Below are 16,702 nucleotides of genomic sequence, written 5' to 3'. Positions count from 1 at the left end.
AAGGAAGCTGTAAATATAATCTCTGAAATGCCTTATTTGAGAATAGAGATATTAGTCTTTTAAAAGATATGCTGGTAATTACCCAACATAGAAGTGCATAAATTTACAAGACAGTAGAGGAGTCTTTACCATTTTTCACACAATTCTATTACCAGGGATTATCTACTGCATGTTAGAGTGGGACATTTCATTGAAACAAAATATATCGTTTAGTAGCAATATCATTTAGAACTTGCTAAAAGCTTTTTCATAAAATATACTTATTAGAAAAACAGACAAGAATTATGCAACACCATCTCCTATCATACAACAAATTAACACAAATTTATTGGGTGGAAAATATGAAAAGGGACAAAAAAAGGGGTAGTTTTGTACTGATATAAGAGTTCATAAAGTGATAAACTCAGGTCCAAAATCTTCAGCCCACATCAAAGACTTCACGTTCTTATGACTCTAGAAACAGGCCAGCCCCGGCTGCTGGGCTCTTGCAATCATGGAGTGTAGCTACACATAAAGAAGCTCCCTTGTCAAGGACATCACTTCCTCTGTACCTCAGAATGATACTTCTTGGGCATGGGCCTAAGATTCTGTTTTTTCTCCCATCGATGCAGAACAGATTGGTTGGACATGACATCATGTTTTACATCTTGGTCCTGTTGGAAAGAAAACACACCTAACACTGACTGTTCAGAGCTAACTGCAGCAATCTGCACCTGTTTTGCCTCTACACATGTCATCTATTCATGAAGACAAGTGATTCTAATCTAAAAAGTTTGTGACAGGTGGAACTTTGTAAGAAAAAGAAATTAATTGGTTTCCTAGCATTAGTCTAAAGAAACTAAAGATTAAAACAGAGAGTATCGAGATGATGAGAGAACTTCGGTAATTAGAAATCTGAGAAGCAACAAGTAGAAAATTGCTTAAGACATCCATGTCTTAATCTTACCTCTTCCTGCCACCTGTCTTCCCCAGAAGGCCTCTGCAACCGGTTTTTTGTCAGCTCAAGTTGTAGACCATCAAACCTGTGCTTAAACCAGCGATGAGCTTCTTCCAGATTAGCTGTTATCTGAACATATAAATATCACCATTAAAAGACACAAAGAAAGAGTTACAAGTTTTTTTGTGTATTAGTTGCAGAGATTTTTTTACTTAGAAATTAAAAGACCCAAATTCTGACTGCTTGTTCTTCACAACCTATTTGCAAAATATACTTAACATCCTATACATGCGAGTAATTTCTGAGTGAGGGGTTAAAGAATGCATGCAGACTTGCTGCTTTTCATGCATTTGTTAATGTTTCTTGGATGTGAAGTAATGTAAGAGAGGACCCAGGAGAAAATTAAGAATGAAGGTAAAAGATGGCTTTGAAAATGAAAAAAATGCACAAAAGACTCTTAAGAATGTAGTAGTTCATGGGCCAGGTGTGGTGGTTCACACCTGGAATCACAGCACTTTGGGAGGCCAAGGCTGGTGGATCACTTGAGTCAGGAGTTTGAGACCAGCCTGGCAACATAGTGGAACCTCATCTCTACCAAAAATTAGCTGGGCATGGTGCACCACCATGCCCAGCTACTTGGCTACTTGGGAGGCTCAAGTGGGAGGATCATTTGAGCCTGGGAGGCGGAGATTGCAGTGAGCCAAGATTATGCCATGCACTCCAGCCTGGTGACAGAGTGAGACCCTGTCTTGGAAAAAAAAAAAAGTATGATTTGAAATACCCCCCAAAAGGCTAATTTAAGTTTAGAATAGAGAAAGAAAATTCACAATTAGTTAAATAGGGTCTACTTTACTTTTTTAGTTATTGATTGATTGAACAAAGAGCATCCACTTTCAGTAGGGTCATGTCAAATAATAATGTATTAAAATCCACACACATGCTGGTCTTTCCTTATATTTAGTAGGGAGATTTGGACTTCAGGTTTAATATTTTAGCATTCTGTTATATATCATCTGTCATCTGGACACAGACTCTTAATCTAAAAATCACTTCTTCTCTACAATAGAGACTACACTTAGGAAGTTACTCGTTCTTCCCTGTTGCATTCCTGACAACTACGTTAATGAAGGGTTTCACATTGATTTGGGTTGCTTCAGGGTTGTTGTGTTGAAGGAAACGTCTAAGTCTTTATGTCCGTGGGTCTGGCTCACCTGTTCTGATTCCACACTGGCTTCTTTCAGCGTATTCTCTGTTGCCTCTTTACATTTCTTCAGGTGTCTGACAGTTTCTTCCAATTCCTGAAAATGTGATACAAAGATTTTTATAAACTTCCAACATACCATAAGAAACCAAATGCTTCACTGTTATAATAAATGGGCAACTAAATATGAAAATAGGATGGAGTGCCTTCTAACTTCAGGTGCTACTGACATATGAGATAAAAACTGTTATTTTCAGCTTAACCTATAGTCTGCATATCTACATATGTGGATATGATTACACATTTTGATTTTTTATTTATGGAGTCTGTTGAGGACAGTGATTAATATCTCTTTTCAGAACTGGAGAGATACTTCTCATGACAAACCCTACTGAAAGACAAGAGCTCAGTGATCTCTTGAAGTCCCTTTTCAGTGATAAGACGTTATGCTTTTTATTCATTTAGGAATACCTAAGAGTCCTATAATAGCAACAGGTGTATCTGTGCTAGGAGAAGAAACGAGGTGTACAAAGTTCCTGAAAGGCTATGAAATTCAGTTCAGAAGTCTTACTTAGTAACTGATACTTTGCATATGTAAGCTCTAAATGTTCTTTAAAAATTGACATTACTTTTATTAAACTGAAAATGGAGAACATTTGCCATATTCAAACTACAGCCTTCTTCCTAGATACTATTATTCTAAGGACTTAGCTAAGATAAACAATTTGTAAATGTGTGTTGTCTTCTGTAGACTCTAGAAAGTCTAGGTGCAATACTACTGGGCTTTGGCACATGTCATTTGCTGACCATCTTTAAGATGAATCTTAGGAAACCTTTTACCTGGCACCGATTCTCTAGCTCCTGCCTTATTTTCCGCTCTGCTTCTAGGTGCAGCTCTTGCTGTTTATTCCGCACTGAGGCATCATATTGGCTCTTAGCCAACATCTGCATCTCTTTCTGCAGGTTAGTCATTTCACACACAAATCTCTGGATACTCAAAGACTGGAAGGATACAAAGACAGAGACTTTTGGTGAACACCCTCCAAGTTTGAGATTTTGCATGAAAGGTAAACACAGAGTATATGGAAATCATCTACCTGTTCATAGTTCTTTTTCTGATATTGATCCTTAATTAGCTCCATTTGCTTCAATTCTTTTTCTATTTGCTAAAAGTAATTGGAAAATAACATAAAAAGATGATCAGTGGAAAAACTGGCTTGCTCTTTTTGCCTATAGGATGACAGAAAGAATCCAATATGAGACCCAAAGTTACTAGTTCCTGCTGAGCTTTCTTTCCCATCTAGCCCACTGATCCCAAAAGAGCAAAGTCCAGTACAATCAACACGGAAGGGACAGATGGGGAGCCGGAATGTGACACTGGCAGCAAATGAGAAATCAAACATTTACACAGCAGTGACTCCACTGAAAAAGTCTCCCCAAAGACAACTGGCTATAATTCCCAGAGAATACACGGGGCTGGTAGGGTTCTAAAACCTGTCTTCCCTAGACACCATTGACTGACTACATCCTCACAGGGTATCCAGGAAGTGAAAAGAGGTTTCTCATACAACCTTCATCCTTTCTATATTCTGAGCATTATTCGCCTTAGCTGACAAGTGGAGCTTAATTTGGGTCTTTTGATTCTTTATTTTCTCCTTGTTACTTTCTAGTATTTTTTCTAGCTCTGCAAGTTTCTGTCGCAGCTCTCGGTTGGTCCGGTACACTTCCACTGATCTGAAGTTAGCTTCATCAAGGGCTTTCTTCAGCTTAAAACACAAGGGAGAAAATTGAAACATTTTTACTTTCCATTAAGAGAAGCTTACTTAGTTTTTTCCTTATATTTTGTTATCTTTGGATCTCCTTTTAAAAAGGAGAGTTAGTGAGGCAATAATAATGTCTGATTAAGCAGATTTATGGAGCAATAGACCAAGTGGTTTTCATGATTTTTATCACTAAAGAACAAAATCTTTTTTGGAATAAAGAATGTAAATGTATATTCATCATTTGCATTTTAAGAGCATGACTCTGGAGTCAGGCATCTGTCCAAATATCAGCTTCAGTACTTACTAGCTGAGTGATCTGGGGCAATTAACTACCTTAAGCCTCAGGTTCATCATCTGAACAGTGTGTGTATAGCCTACTTCATAGAATACAAATAACAATTAAATTAAATAAGATCATATAAAGAAAGAAGTAGAGGCTGGCACGCACAATTACTCTGTGATTATCATGCTATAAGCTCTTCTCTGTCACTTGCAACCTCATGTCTGAAGAAATGAAAATGAATTATATGGCAGTTTATATAAGTATCTGTCAGGTACTGACTGCCATGGCATATATTTTTATAATTTTGCTTTTGTTCTTAAGGATTTTAATAAACTTCTCTCGTGAAAAAAAAACTGCATAGTAGTTACTTAAATAATTTTACAGCGTTCACGCCTTCTAATATGCCCTTAAACCATTGCCACTTGAAAACTTTAGGAAGAGGAGGTAGTTGAGAAGGGAGAAGACAGGAAGGTGGTATTCTCTATGGATGGTAGCATTTAACACAGCAAAGAGTGAAGTCAAGGATATCTGTACCTTTTCTCTCTATACTAGTTCCTTCTTTTAGATCCTAACTTTACACTACAGTCTTTTATTACTACCCAACTAACTTCCTGTTAGATATTCCAGTTACCTCAATCACAGCCTTTCTAAAACTGGATAAGCACTAACAACTATCATTTACTTTGTACTGAGTATTATGTTCAGGCACTGTGATAATTACTTTACAAATGCTTTCCAATTTAATACTCAAGACAAACTTGACTCAGGCAGTGCTCCCTGAGCCCACTGCTGCTGCCAACTTCTCACTGCTGTCACTCTCTCACTGTTCTCCACTGTCACTGATCCTTCTTCAAAGGATTTCATTTTGTAAGTATTCTTTTTTTTTTTTTTTTTTTTTGAGACAGAGTTGTGCTCTGTAGCCCAGGCTAGAGTGCAGTGGTGCGATCTCAGCTCACTGCAAGCTCCGCCTCCCAGGTTCATGCCACTCTCCTGCCTCAGCCTCCCGAGTAGGTGGGACTACAGGCACCCACCACTATGCCTGGATAATTTTTTGTATTTTTAGTAGAGACAGGGTTTCACCGTGTTAGCCAGGATGGTCTTGATCTCCTGACCTCGTGATCCCCCTGCCTCAGCCTCCCAAAGTGCTGGGATTACAGGCATGAGCCACTGTGCCCGGCTGTAAGTATTCTTAACAATGATCTCCGACTAAAGGTACATTTCTACATTTAGCACACCTTTATGTTCCCTAATTCTTCTATAAAAAGCAGAATTTGCTTTTTATAACATTTGTATTTATATAGTGCTTTGCAATTCACAAAATTGTTTTATATACCATTATTTGAGTTTGATTTTGTGAATGGTCTAATCGCAACTGCTAAATGTAACAAATTTGGTGAAACACAGACCAGCCATGCCAACCAAGGAATTATTTTAATCCCTCCCTCTCCAGGATACAACATTTAATGTCTGGTTGATAATTTTTTTCTTTTTCTTTTTTTTTTGAGACGGAGTCTCACTCTGTCGCCCAGGCTGGAGTGCAGTGGCGCCATCTCGGCTCACTGCAAGCTCCGCCTCCCGGGTTCAAGCGATTTTTGTGCCTCAGCCTCCTGAATAGCTGGGATTACAGGCGCCTGCCACCACACCCAGCTAATTTTTGTATTTTTAGTAGAGATGGAGTTTCACCATGTTGGCCAGGCTGGTCTCAAACTTCTGACCTCAGGTAATCCACCTGCCTCAGCCTCCCAAAGTGCAGGGATTACAGGCATGAGCCGCCTCGCCTGGCCTGTTTGATGATTTTTCTATTAAAATGGGCTTTCTGACTTAATTGTTTTCTATTTTCAACTGAACTACTTTGCTTGGCCCTAATCATCTAATACTCGAATTAACTGTTATAGTTTTCTCGAGCCTCCATGCCTCCAGTTTCTCTTCATTATCCTCTACTGTCCTCTGCTGTTACATTAACCTTCCTAAACTCATGCTTCTATCATACCACCCCCTGCTCAGAAACCCATAGTGCTCCGTTTCTACCTAAGAGTACACATTCAACATTTCTATAACTAAGGCCATCCATCAGGCGGTCCCATTTAAGCTAACACTCTCTCTCTAACATTTTCCAAAGTCTCTGCTCTAATCAAGAGAGGCTACTTTTCATCTGCTCCCATGTCCTGTTCATTTTTGTAAGTAAGCGTGGCCTGTGCTGTTTCATAAGGTGTCCAGCCCTGCCATTTCTGCTAGTCTCAATCCTGTACTCTCATTAAGCTTCTCTTCTTCTATCAACCAAATGGCCTAAAATAAACTTTCTCTTACTTTGAATTCCTTCAAAGTTGTACACAGCCTCTGCTACCCAAGAAAGTTCTCTGATGTTTTCCCTATATATCTCATTTCTGGAGTGGAGATCCCAAACAAGAGTCATTTGGCACACACTAGGGCATGGACCATATCTTCTACTGTTTTCTCTGTGCCTCTCAGGAAATGGTAGATGCAGAATAGATGCCAGTTAAATGAACTGAGAAGACAGATGATTTCTCTTCTGTCTATCAAATGGCAGTCTCCTTATTCCTCTATCCCTCTTGCTTATCACTCTCTGATGGAAAATCTCCCATCAAGGCACACCTTTGTCAGGCAGAGAATTATGTCAGAAACTTTTTTCTTGTGTGTTGCTTTACAGAGAGGTCTTAATTACATCTGGCCTGCTGATCAAAGGGGGATGAGAGGAGTCAAAGAACAACTGTAGCCATTCTCTGAAATCCTTGAGCTGCTTATCCTAAGAGGCATTCACCAAAAGAGAAACTTTTCTCATGACTATACCTCAGCCACTTCCCGTTGTGCCACTTTCTTTGCAGTTTCTCTCTCGGTTTGAAACTGCTTTCTTAGAGCTTCTATGTGTTCAGCATGCAATTCTGCTTCCACTTTGGACTCTTCAGTCATCCGGTCTCTGTTTTGAAGAAGAGAGGTGATAAGTCACCTTTAGAAATCATTTTAGGAGGTAAGAAAGCTTTGGAGGGGAGTATGCAACTCTCCAAAAGGTGGTGATTTATAAACAAGCAGCCTATCAGTAGCCTGGTGAACCTCACTAATTTGGAGCTCATTAACAGAAGAAAAAAGAAGTGAATTTACCTGTAGCATTAAAAAACATTAATTCTACATAAAGAGATCCAACCAAACGAGTAAAAAACTCACATCGAAGAAAAATATTGGAGGAAGAAGAAACACTTTAAGAGATACTTGCTTTTGTCTTTTCTCTTGCCTTTGTCTTTTCAAACAAAACATTATAGCAAAGTGATTAAGACTATGGGTTTTGGAGTCAGCCTGCTGCTGCCTGGATTGTAATCTCCGCTCTAGTAAGATGATGTCTTTTTGCTAGCAGCTATTTACTACTTAAGTTTTAACTTGTAATAATATTGTTTCCTTATCTTTAAACTGAGAGCCTTAAATTAGATCAGCATTCCTAACTTGAACTCCTTGGTCAAGACCCATGATTAATCTTCTGAGGATGCTGGAATTGCCTGAAATAATATGCAAAATGTGTGTGTGTTAGGGAGTGTAGCTGAGTCCGTAGCTTCTGACTTTTAAAAGGATAAGTGACTCCAAAAAGGACTAAACGGATTTAAACAATTACTAGGCTTATTCCAGCTTTAACATTCTCTGATCTAGCTGATAATGACTTACTGTATGATTACTCTTGAGTTATTGGTTCTTTCTCAAAGGATAGGAGGAGCCTGCCCTGCCATGAAATCACCATTTTCCCTCTCTCTCCTCCTGACCATCTCTTGCTCTTATTTGTATAATATATCCATGTTCTCCACGTGTCTCTGAAAGCACATCTACTAATGGATTCAGTTTCTCCACTTGGCAGCATTCAGTGGCTTGGTCTATACATGAGACTTGCAGGTGGTAACTGCAACTGTCCCTCCAGTACCCCAGGCAGGAATGTATCAATATACTTTGGTACATCACATCTAAAAAGTTGCTGACACCTGTCCTCAAGGCACAGCATAAAGGGATGGAGATCCTGAAGTCATTGGATATAATTATGGTTATTTCTTATATTCCCACACTCCTCCCCATGCCCACACCTCAATCTGAAAAATGAGCAAAAAATTCATGGAGATATAGAAAGAGAAAACCATCATTTTTACAGTGCTGTATTTTGAAAATTATAAGAAACTTTCTAAATTGCCTTTAAATTTATTGTGATTATATCAAAATGATTAAGACTATAAGTTTTGGAGTCAGCCTGCTGCTGCCTGGATCTAATCCCAGCTCTAGTAAGATGATGTCTGACCTTGAGTATGGTACACCACCTTCCCCTGCTTGTTTCCTTATCTTCAAAATGGGAATAACAACAGTAACCACCATCATAGGGTAATAGTTTGTACTACAGGAAATAATGCATGTGAAGTCCTTAGCATATTACCCAATATATCATGAGCATGTAACAAATGTTAGCTACTGTCATCATCATCATCTAGCTCTAAAAATTTAAATTCTAAATTTTAGATTTTTAAATTAAATTTTTTATTAACTTTAATTTTTCATTTTAAAATTTCTCTCAAGTCTCTACCTCTGCCCTGAGCCCCTACATAGCACTTCAACTTCAACTCTTACTTTCTTCTTCTTTTTACTGAGGTAAGAACATTTAACATGAGATCTACCCTCTTAACAAATTTTAAGCATACAATATACTGTTGTTCATTATAGCCCTATGTTATATAGCAGATCTCTAGAATGTATTCATCTTGCTCTTTTTTCTTCTAAGGAAAATCTCAGACCATCTACCAATCAGCCTCCTTAACAGTCTTCTGAAGACTCACTCAGCTTCTGCTTCCCTCTAGTCCCAAAGGAAGAAATGTCCAACCTCATCTTTAAAGATAACCCTTCCGCTTATACTCTCTCTTTTCTCCAGTTCGATTGAGTTCTTTTCCATAATCTTTAATCATGGTCCAGTTCCTCCCATTCTAAAAACAGGGCAGCAGCAGAATAACTTTTCTTCATGTTATGCTCTTGAGCTGCTATCTGATCTTCTTTATCTTCACCATTGTCCTCTTTGCCTGCCTTTCCTCATCAATCACTTACTCTTTGTGATCTTCTATATCTACAGAAACTGGCCATCTGGAGGATGATTGGTAGATACCTGTTGCAAAACCCAGTGGCTTCCTCTATGGTCTCTTTGACTCTGCAGCATCTGACTCACTTGTGTTTGACTCTGGTGATACTACCTTCTACCAACTCTTTCCTTACCTCCACTAAATGCTCCTTCTCTGGATCCTTCTGTGGCCTCTGTTCACCTTCTACCTGAAATGCAGCACATCTCCAAGTTCTGACCTTGGTTCTCTCTCTATACTTTTCCCATGGCAGTCTAACCCACACCAAAGCTTTATTTATCTTTTTATTTTTTTGAGATGGAGTCTTGCTCTGTCACCCAGGCTGGAGTGCAGTGGCCTGATCTCACTGCAACCTCACTGCAACCTCTGCCTCCCAGGTTCAAGCGATTCTCCTGCCTTAGCCTCCCGAGTAGCTGGGACTACAGGCATACACCACCACACCCAGGCATGTATTTTTAGTAGAGATGGGGTTTCACCATGTTGGCCAGGATGGTCTCGATCTCCTGACCTTGTGATCCGCCCACCTTGGCCTCCCAAAGTACTGGGATTACAGGTGTGAGCCACCGCACCCAGCGTTTAGCTTTTATCTTTATGGAGATGAATTCCAACTAGTAGCCTCTTCTTAGAACTAAGCCTGCATTTCTAAGTCTAAATTAAGTAACTGTACCTGAAACCCAGCAAGTTCTCCAAAACCTGCTCTGTCTTCCTAACCATGTGCACTGATAAATACAGTTCTGCATATGATTTCAGGAGGTTCAAAGATCTCAAGTAAAGAAGGTTGATTCACCTTTGATGAAAATACAAACTATTATCATAAGCAATGGCATAAGGGTAAATCCTGAAGCAAATGCTGCAAGGAGACCTCTAACTCTCACCTCATCCTTTTCCTGTAAATGACCTAACCATTTTTTTTTCCCTTTGGTTTTGCTTGTTTTAAGCAGTAGTGGCAGGGACTACATTTTATAGTCACCTAAATAATTTTCAGGCTTTGAAACAATTACTAGCTCTCTAAATCATAATTACCTAAACTGACATTGGAGAGTTTTAAATGATGCTGCCAACGACTACATAAACACAATATGGAACAGTCTTAAGGCAGTAACATTTCAGCTGAATATAAAATTTGCAGAGATCATATATCTGGAAAATACCATCTCTGCTTTAGCTTGTACCTCTTTCCTGTATCAACATGCTCACTAATTGAAAATAATAAATATCTAGGCTGAGAACAGTGGCTCATGCCTGTAATCCCAGCACTTTGGGAGGCCAGGCAGGTGGATTGTTTGAGCCCAGGAGTTTTGAGACCACCCTGGGCAACATGGAGAAACCCTATCTCTTAAAAAAAAAAATTAGCCAGGTGTGGTGATGCATGCCTGTAGTTCCAGCTACTCAGGAGGCTCAGGTGGGAGAACTGCACGAGCCCAGGAAGTAGAGGCTGCAGTGAGCCATGATCACACCACTGAACTCCAGCCTGGGCAACAGGGCGAGACCCAGTCTCAAATAAATAAATAAAAAGGAATAAAGATGTACGTGCACACTGCATTTCCCTTAAGTATAAATTTTCATGGGATGCTATTATTATCTAAATATTTACCTAGGTATAATTTAAGGCAAAACTTTAGTCATTTGACCTGAACTGGATAAGTCTGATCTAAGTAATCTCAGGTCAAAACTGAAAACATTTAATGGCTTAACATCTGCTTAGATGGAGTCATTCCACCCAGGCTGATGTTTTTTCTTGTCTAAATCTGCCTTTAAAGGACATATAAGCTGTTAATAGAAAAGCCTTCATAGAAACATGCGAATGTCCCTTCTAATCAATATTCTTTAAGTTTTGATTTAACCTTTGAGTAAAGCAGCAGCTAGATAGTGGATGAAGGAAGAGCTGAGAAGGAGAGTCAAATGATCATGCTCTAGCCAGCTATTACCTGCTGGTGCTCAGCTATGCCTGGTTCTTAACATGGCTCTGCTGGAAGTACTAGGGCAAAGTAGGAGAAAAGAGTTTAACTGATTTATGTGAATGAGCCATTTATGGGAATGTGACTTACTCCTCCAGAGGTGCTTCCCTAATTTTACTGCAACTATAATGCTCTTACTTGAAGGTTTCCAAATTCTGTCGCTCAAGTTCTTTGCTTTCCAATTGCTCTTGAATGTGATCTAGCTTTGTTTGCAGATGATTATTTGTCTGGAGAGCTTGTTCCAGACTCATAGCAAGTTTCCTGTTGTCTTCTCTAGCTACACCTAGAGCTTTTTGTAGAGATTCAATCTGAAAGAGAGAAGCACGTTTTCAATTCCACTGTAATGGACAGATGCAAGAAGTCCATAACACTGTGTAATCACTCCTCACATTCTATCATCAAGTACCATTGAAACAATAATTAGTTGGAACCAGAAGCAAAGATTCCAGCTGCCTGGAATATATATATATATATATGTATATGAATGAGAACTCATTAGAGACATTGCTCAGGAAACACTTAGAAGGCAATGGGAAGGGCATGCTCCATTGGTCACCAGAGAACTTTGGAAAACAGACCCAGCTTAATTTATCCTAATTTTTTAAATTTTAAACTAAATTACCCTTCCTGATCCTATGACTTTCTGGTCTCACTCCCTTGAAGAAAAAAACCTGTCCACTGTTTCTTATAGATTCTTACAGAAAAAAAACCTTATTTATGAAATATCCATGTGTATTTTATATATGTGCATATAGATATGTATGCATGTAAGCACATATATACCTGTGAGCACATGTGTGTGTAGGTGACTCCTTATTAATAGTGGGATCACTCCAGCTGTTTCTGACAGACTATATTTTCTAAGCCTATTAACTTCTGAAATTTTTTGTGCGTTAATAAACGAATAAAAATGTAGACCATATAAGACCATATAAGACAAAGAGTTTAGTCATTATTGTGGTACTGGTTTGCCAATAAGTGACTCATTGTAAGACAGGTCAATTTCCCATTTGTAGATATGTCACTGTTCAAAACTCAGACTTGATTAAAAAAAACATTTACCTGATAGTTTCACTTCATTTTCCCAAAAACAGTAATATCCCAATAAAACTAAAATTATCGATGTTATCATTTTTTAAAGCCTGGCTCCAACCTCACTGTTGTGCTGGTCCTCCATGACAAGCATCCTGGCCTGCCACTGGTCCACTTCAGCTTCCAGCTTCTGCACCCTCTGTTGATTGAGATCCCTAAAAATAAAAAGCACAAAAAGAGTGACTACAGAAAAGAATCATGTAGGAATGATACCATTTGGGAGTTACAGAACACTTTTCTTCTAAGAAGCTCAAATAGCATCATATTTATATATCACTAGTAAATATCACTAGTACAAAATATATTGCCTTTACAAAGATTGACTTGCTGTTGAGATTTTTGCATCTACATATAACAGCCACTTATAAATTTATTGTGAATAGTATTTTTAATACCATTCCCTTGACCTTTTAAAAATGTAAAGGCAATATACTTTCATACTATGTAAAAAAGATAAACAATATGTAATGTAAAAAAAGAAAAAAGAAAACTCACTTGTTCTCTCATAACATAGAGGCAATATGCCCTATTAAACTCAGACCATTTATTCTTTAACCTAAATGGAAATTTTATTTAATTTTTGAAACATTCTATGAAGGAATTTACTTATAAAACATGGCTAGAAGTGGTTCTCAGAATGATTCACCTAAAATAATTATTAATCTTGAAACAGGATAGTAATAAATGGATAATTAATTCAAACTAAAGTATGTACGTAGTTTCAATTATCTTGACAGTTACTATTCTGTAGAAGCAAGGAAAGAATTAGGTTTACATGGTGCAGAAAGCAAGGGTAAAACAACAGTACAGCTAGTGAATTTCTAGGATATATAGTCTAGAAATTCCTTCACATCACTACACAATAGGGGCATTTTGAATTTTTGGAAATAGTATTTATTTCTAATTCTAAATTTTCTCTAACTTAGGAATTCTTTCAACATATCATTTTACAATTTTTTTTTTTTTTGTAAAGGAAGCTACATAAAGTGACTTCATTTATTGACTTGACACTGCTCCTTAGTACAATCCAGCAATACCAATGACAGGGAAAAAAAACCACAGGTACCTTTCTTTCTTGAGGCCTGCAATCTCTGAATCTCTCCGCCCAAGCTCTATTTGTACTTTCTCCAGAGCACCTTGCATCTTACTGTGAGAAGCCAGCACATTCTCCAACATGATTGTGACTTTGCAGTTGTCTTCTTTAGCTTCTGCCAATTGTCGCTGAAAGTTTCCCACCTAACAGAAAATGAAACAACACAAAGACATTTGATCCCTTCTGGTTACTCTTCTGCTTGCGGATCTCATTACTCCCAGGAAAGAGCATGGAAAGCAGACAAGCAGACACAGTAGGATGCTAGTGGGAATAATTAAAGTATATTTTATTTTTAGGTGGTTTCTTAAGTTATTGTTGAGAAAAAGAAAAGCTGATCCCCAGATCCTATGGTGAACTCTGCAGCTTCCCAACTGTGGTCATGTTACAGCATACACATTAATCAGAGAGGCCTGACTCAGCACAACCTGCGTCCAGAGGTGGTGCCAGGCTGGCCTCTCAGCTGTCTTCTGATGGGGTCAGATGAGAATAATACATCTGAAACGCATTAGAATTATCTGAGAAAAAAAGACTGTAAGAGAAAGTGGAAGCTGCTGAAGAATGAGGTAACTCACAGCCCTCCTCAGAGAGACAAAATCCAGCACTTGCTGACAAAGAGAAGTTTGGGATGTGACCTCTATTCCCACTAAGCATACACACACTGTTAAGGAGAAAGCATCATAGAAATCTTACACCACATTAATAAAACATAACTATAAAGGTTATTATTACCAAGATCAGATGTGTTTCAAAAGAAAAAATTAGAACTTTCTCTTTTGAGTATTTAAGACAGAAAGTTAAAAAAAAAAACATTGGGAGTTATATACATATAATGTATTTTTAAGGGAAAAATTTTAAACTATTCTAAAATTATCTTTTCTCCAGAAAAAGAAATCCTCCCCTGATCAATCCTTATTCTTACTAATGGAAGCAAGAAAGCGAAACATATGGCTCATGAAAGATTTCATAAGTGCTTCTTCTCAGTGACAGACGGTCAGAAGGGACTGATTCCTTGCCTTCTTGTTTTCCCTGTCCTCCACAGCCTCGAGGTCTTCTTTCAACTTCTGACTCTCTTTCAGGGCCGCATTACGACACTTCACTGTTCGGGACAGCTCCTCTTTACTTCTTTCAAGAATAGATTTCACCTAAGTAGGAAAAAAGAAACAATAAATAACATTACAAATCAGTGATTAGAATAAGACATAGAAATTTAGAAACCAAATTTTAAATGTTTAAATATATTTATTCACTACTATAAATAAAACCCATCTTTATTAGCTGCTTATTCCTTTAAAGGAAACTACAACAAAAATATCTGTGTGAATAGACATAGACAAATCTAATACATTAATCTCCATGAAAACACAAGAATAGGGAGAATAAGACTTATCTATGAAGCTGAGATGTAAAATGGGAGAGAAATTATTATGAGACTAGCTTCCTTTTGAAAATATTTTAAAAAGCACAAATTGATATTATAAAAGCAAAGATGTATAAATACTAAATAGTGTATTTAGAAAGAAATACAAGAAAATTCAAGAAAACAGTGTTACAGCAGAATGAATCCTAATTAGAAGTATAGTATTAGAACCTCATATCCTTGAAACAGTTTTGGTAGAGCCACACCATCAGTTCAGATAATCATACTATTTTAAATATTACCCTTTTTAAACTTTTTACTTCATAATTTTAGGCTCACAGGATGTTGCAAAAATAGTGCAGAGTCCGATGTACCCTTCATCCTGCTTTTTTTTTTTTTTTTTGAGACTGAATTTCACTCTGTCATCTAGGCTGGAGTGCAATGGCATGATCTGGGCTCACTGCAACCTCCACCTTCTGGGATCAAGCGATTCTCCTGACTCAGCCTCCCCAAGTAGCTGGGATTACAGGTGTGCACTATCATACCAACCTAAATTTTGTAGTTAGTAGAGAAGGGGTTTCACCATGTTTGTCAGGCTGGTCTCGAACTCCTAACCTCACGTGATCTGCTCACCTTGGCCTCCCAAAGTGATGGGGTTACAGGCGCGAGAAACCACGCCCCGCCCCTTTATCCTGCTTCTTTTGCTGACATCTCATATCTCTGTAGTTCAACATCAAAACCAGGAAATTGACATGCATACATTATTGTTAACTTGACTAACTAGATTACATAATTTATTTATTCAATTTTTGCCATTTTTTCAACCTTCATTCATCTATGTGTGGATGCATATGTATATGTGCATGCACACAGTTCCATGCAATTTGATCCTATTTACATATTCACATGACTGCCACTGCCACAGTCAAGACACAAAATTTCCATCACCAGAAAAGAATTCCCTTGTGCTATCTCTGTATTCACTCTTCCCTCCAAAAACTCATCCTGTCCTCTGGCAACCACTAATTTGTTCTTTTCTTTCCCATACTACACTGATGTACAGTAATTTGTTCTCTATTTCTACAGTTCTGTCAAGAATGTTACTTTAGGCTGGGTGTGGTGGCTCACCCCTGTAATCCCAGCACTTTGGGAGGCCAAGGCAGGTGGATGATGAGGTCAGGAGATGGAGACCATCCTAGCCAACGTGGTGAAACCCTGTCTCTACTAAAAATACAAAAAAATAAAATAAAAATAAAAATAAAAAATAAATTAGCTGGGCGTGGTGGCAGGCGCCTGTAATTCCAGCCACTTGGGAGGCTGAGGCACGAGAATCGCTTGAACCCAGGAGGCAGAGGTTGCAGTGAGCCAAGCCAAGATGGCGCCACTGTACTCCAGCCTGGCGACACAGCGAGACTCTCTGTCTCAAAAAAAAAAAAAAAAAAATGTTATTTTAAACATTTAATACATTTTTGAATAGGTAATATATGATTTTTCTTTTTTAACAGCTTTTCTGAGGTATAACTGACATACAATAAGCTACACATACTTAAAGTGTACATTTTGATAAGTTTTGACATATGTATAAGACTTTGAAACAATAATTAAGATATTGAACATTTCCATCATCTCCAAAAGTTTCCTTATGCTCCTTTGTAATCTTCCCCTTCTGTCTCTCTCTATTCCCACACTTCTGGTGATTCTCACAGGTAACCACTCATCTGTTTTCTGTTACAATATATGAGTTTGTATTTTCTAGAATTTTATATGGAATTGTATTGTATGCACTCTTTTTTTGAATAACTTCTTTCACTCAGTGTAATTATTTTGAGAGTTATTCAATCTGCTGCATGTATCAATAGTTCTTTCTGTTGCTTAGTATTCTATTGTAGGGACATCACAATTTAGTTATCCAT

General features: G+C 38.0%; 1 protein-coding gene across 10 annotated transcripts in view; it reads right to left on the bottom strand.

Annotated features, from left to right (window-relative positions):
- Positions 1 to 300: 300 nt before the first annotated feature.
- CCDC150 (coiled-coil domain containing 150) overlaps positions 301 to 16,702 on the bottom strand; it is a 93,091-nt gene continuing 76,689 nt past the window's right edge. For 8 of the 10 annotated variants that reach the window (XM_054679177.2, XM_016950256.3, XM_024354997.3 and 5 more), the window contains 11 exons: positions 14,446 to 14,574; positions 13,406 to 13,575; positions 12,401 to 12,494; positions 11,386 to 11,555; positions 6,993 to 7,119; positions 3,710 to 3,904; positions 3,236 to 3,304; positions 2,979 to 3,140; positions 2,149 to 2,235; positions 947 to 1,066; positions 301 to 653 (listed from right to left, as the gene is read on the bottom strand). In XM_054679177.2, coding sequence (XP_054535152.1) covers positions 537 to 653; positions 947 to 1,066; positions 2,149 to 2,235; positions 2,979 to 3,140; positions 3,236 to 3,304; positions 3,710 to 3,904; positions 6,993 to 7,119; positions 11,386 to 11,555; positions 12,401 to 12,494; positions 13,406 to 13,575; positions 14,446 to 14,574 — 1,440 coding nt within the window. In that variant the 3' untranslated portion in view covers positions 301 to 536. The remainder of the gene's footprint in view (positions 654 to 946; positions 1,067 to 2,148; positions 2,236 to 2,978; positions 3,141 to 3,235; positions 3,305 to 3,709; positions 3,905 to 6,992; positions 7,120 to 11,385; positions 11,556 to 12,400; positions 12,495 to 13,405; positions 13,576 to 14,445; positions 14,575 to 16,702) is intronic. The other 2 variants (XM_063790637.1, XM_024355002.3) reach the window with 1 other exon arrangement.

The sequence above is a fragment of the Pan troglodytes genome, chromosome 13 (assembly GCF_028858775.2).
Source record: "Pan troglodytes isolate AG18354 chromosome 13, NHGRI_mPanTro3-v2.0_pri, whole genome shotgun sequence".
NCBI classification, from domain to species: domain Eukaryota; kingdom Metazoa; phylum Chordata; class Mammalia; order Primates; family Hominidae; genus Pan; species Pan troglodytes.
Note: the sequence above shows the minus strand (reverse complement) of the source record. Positions and strands in the feature narration are given on the sequence as shown.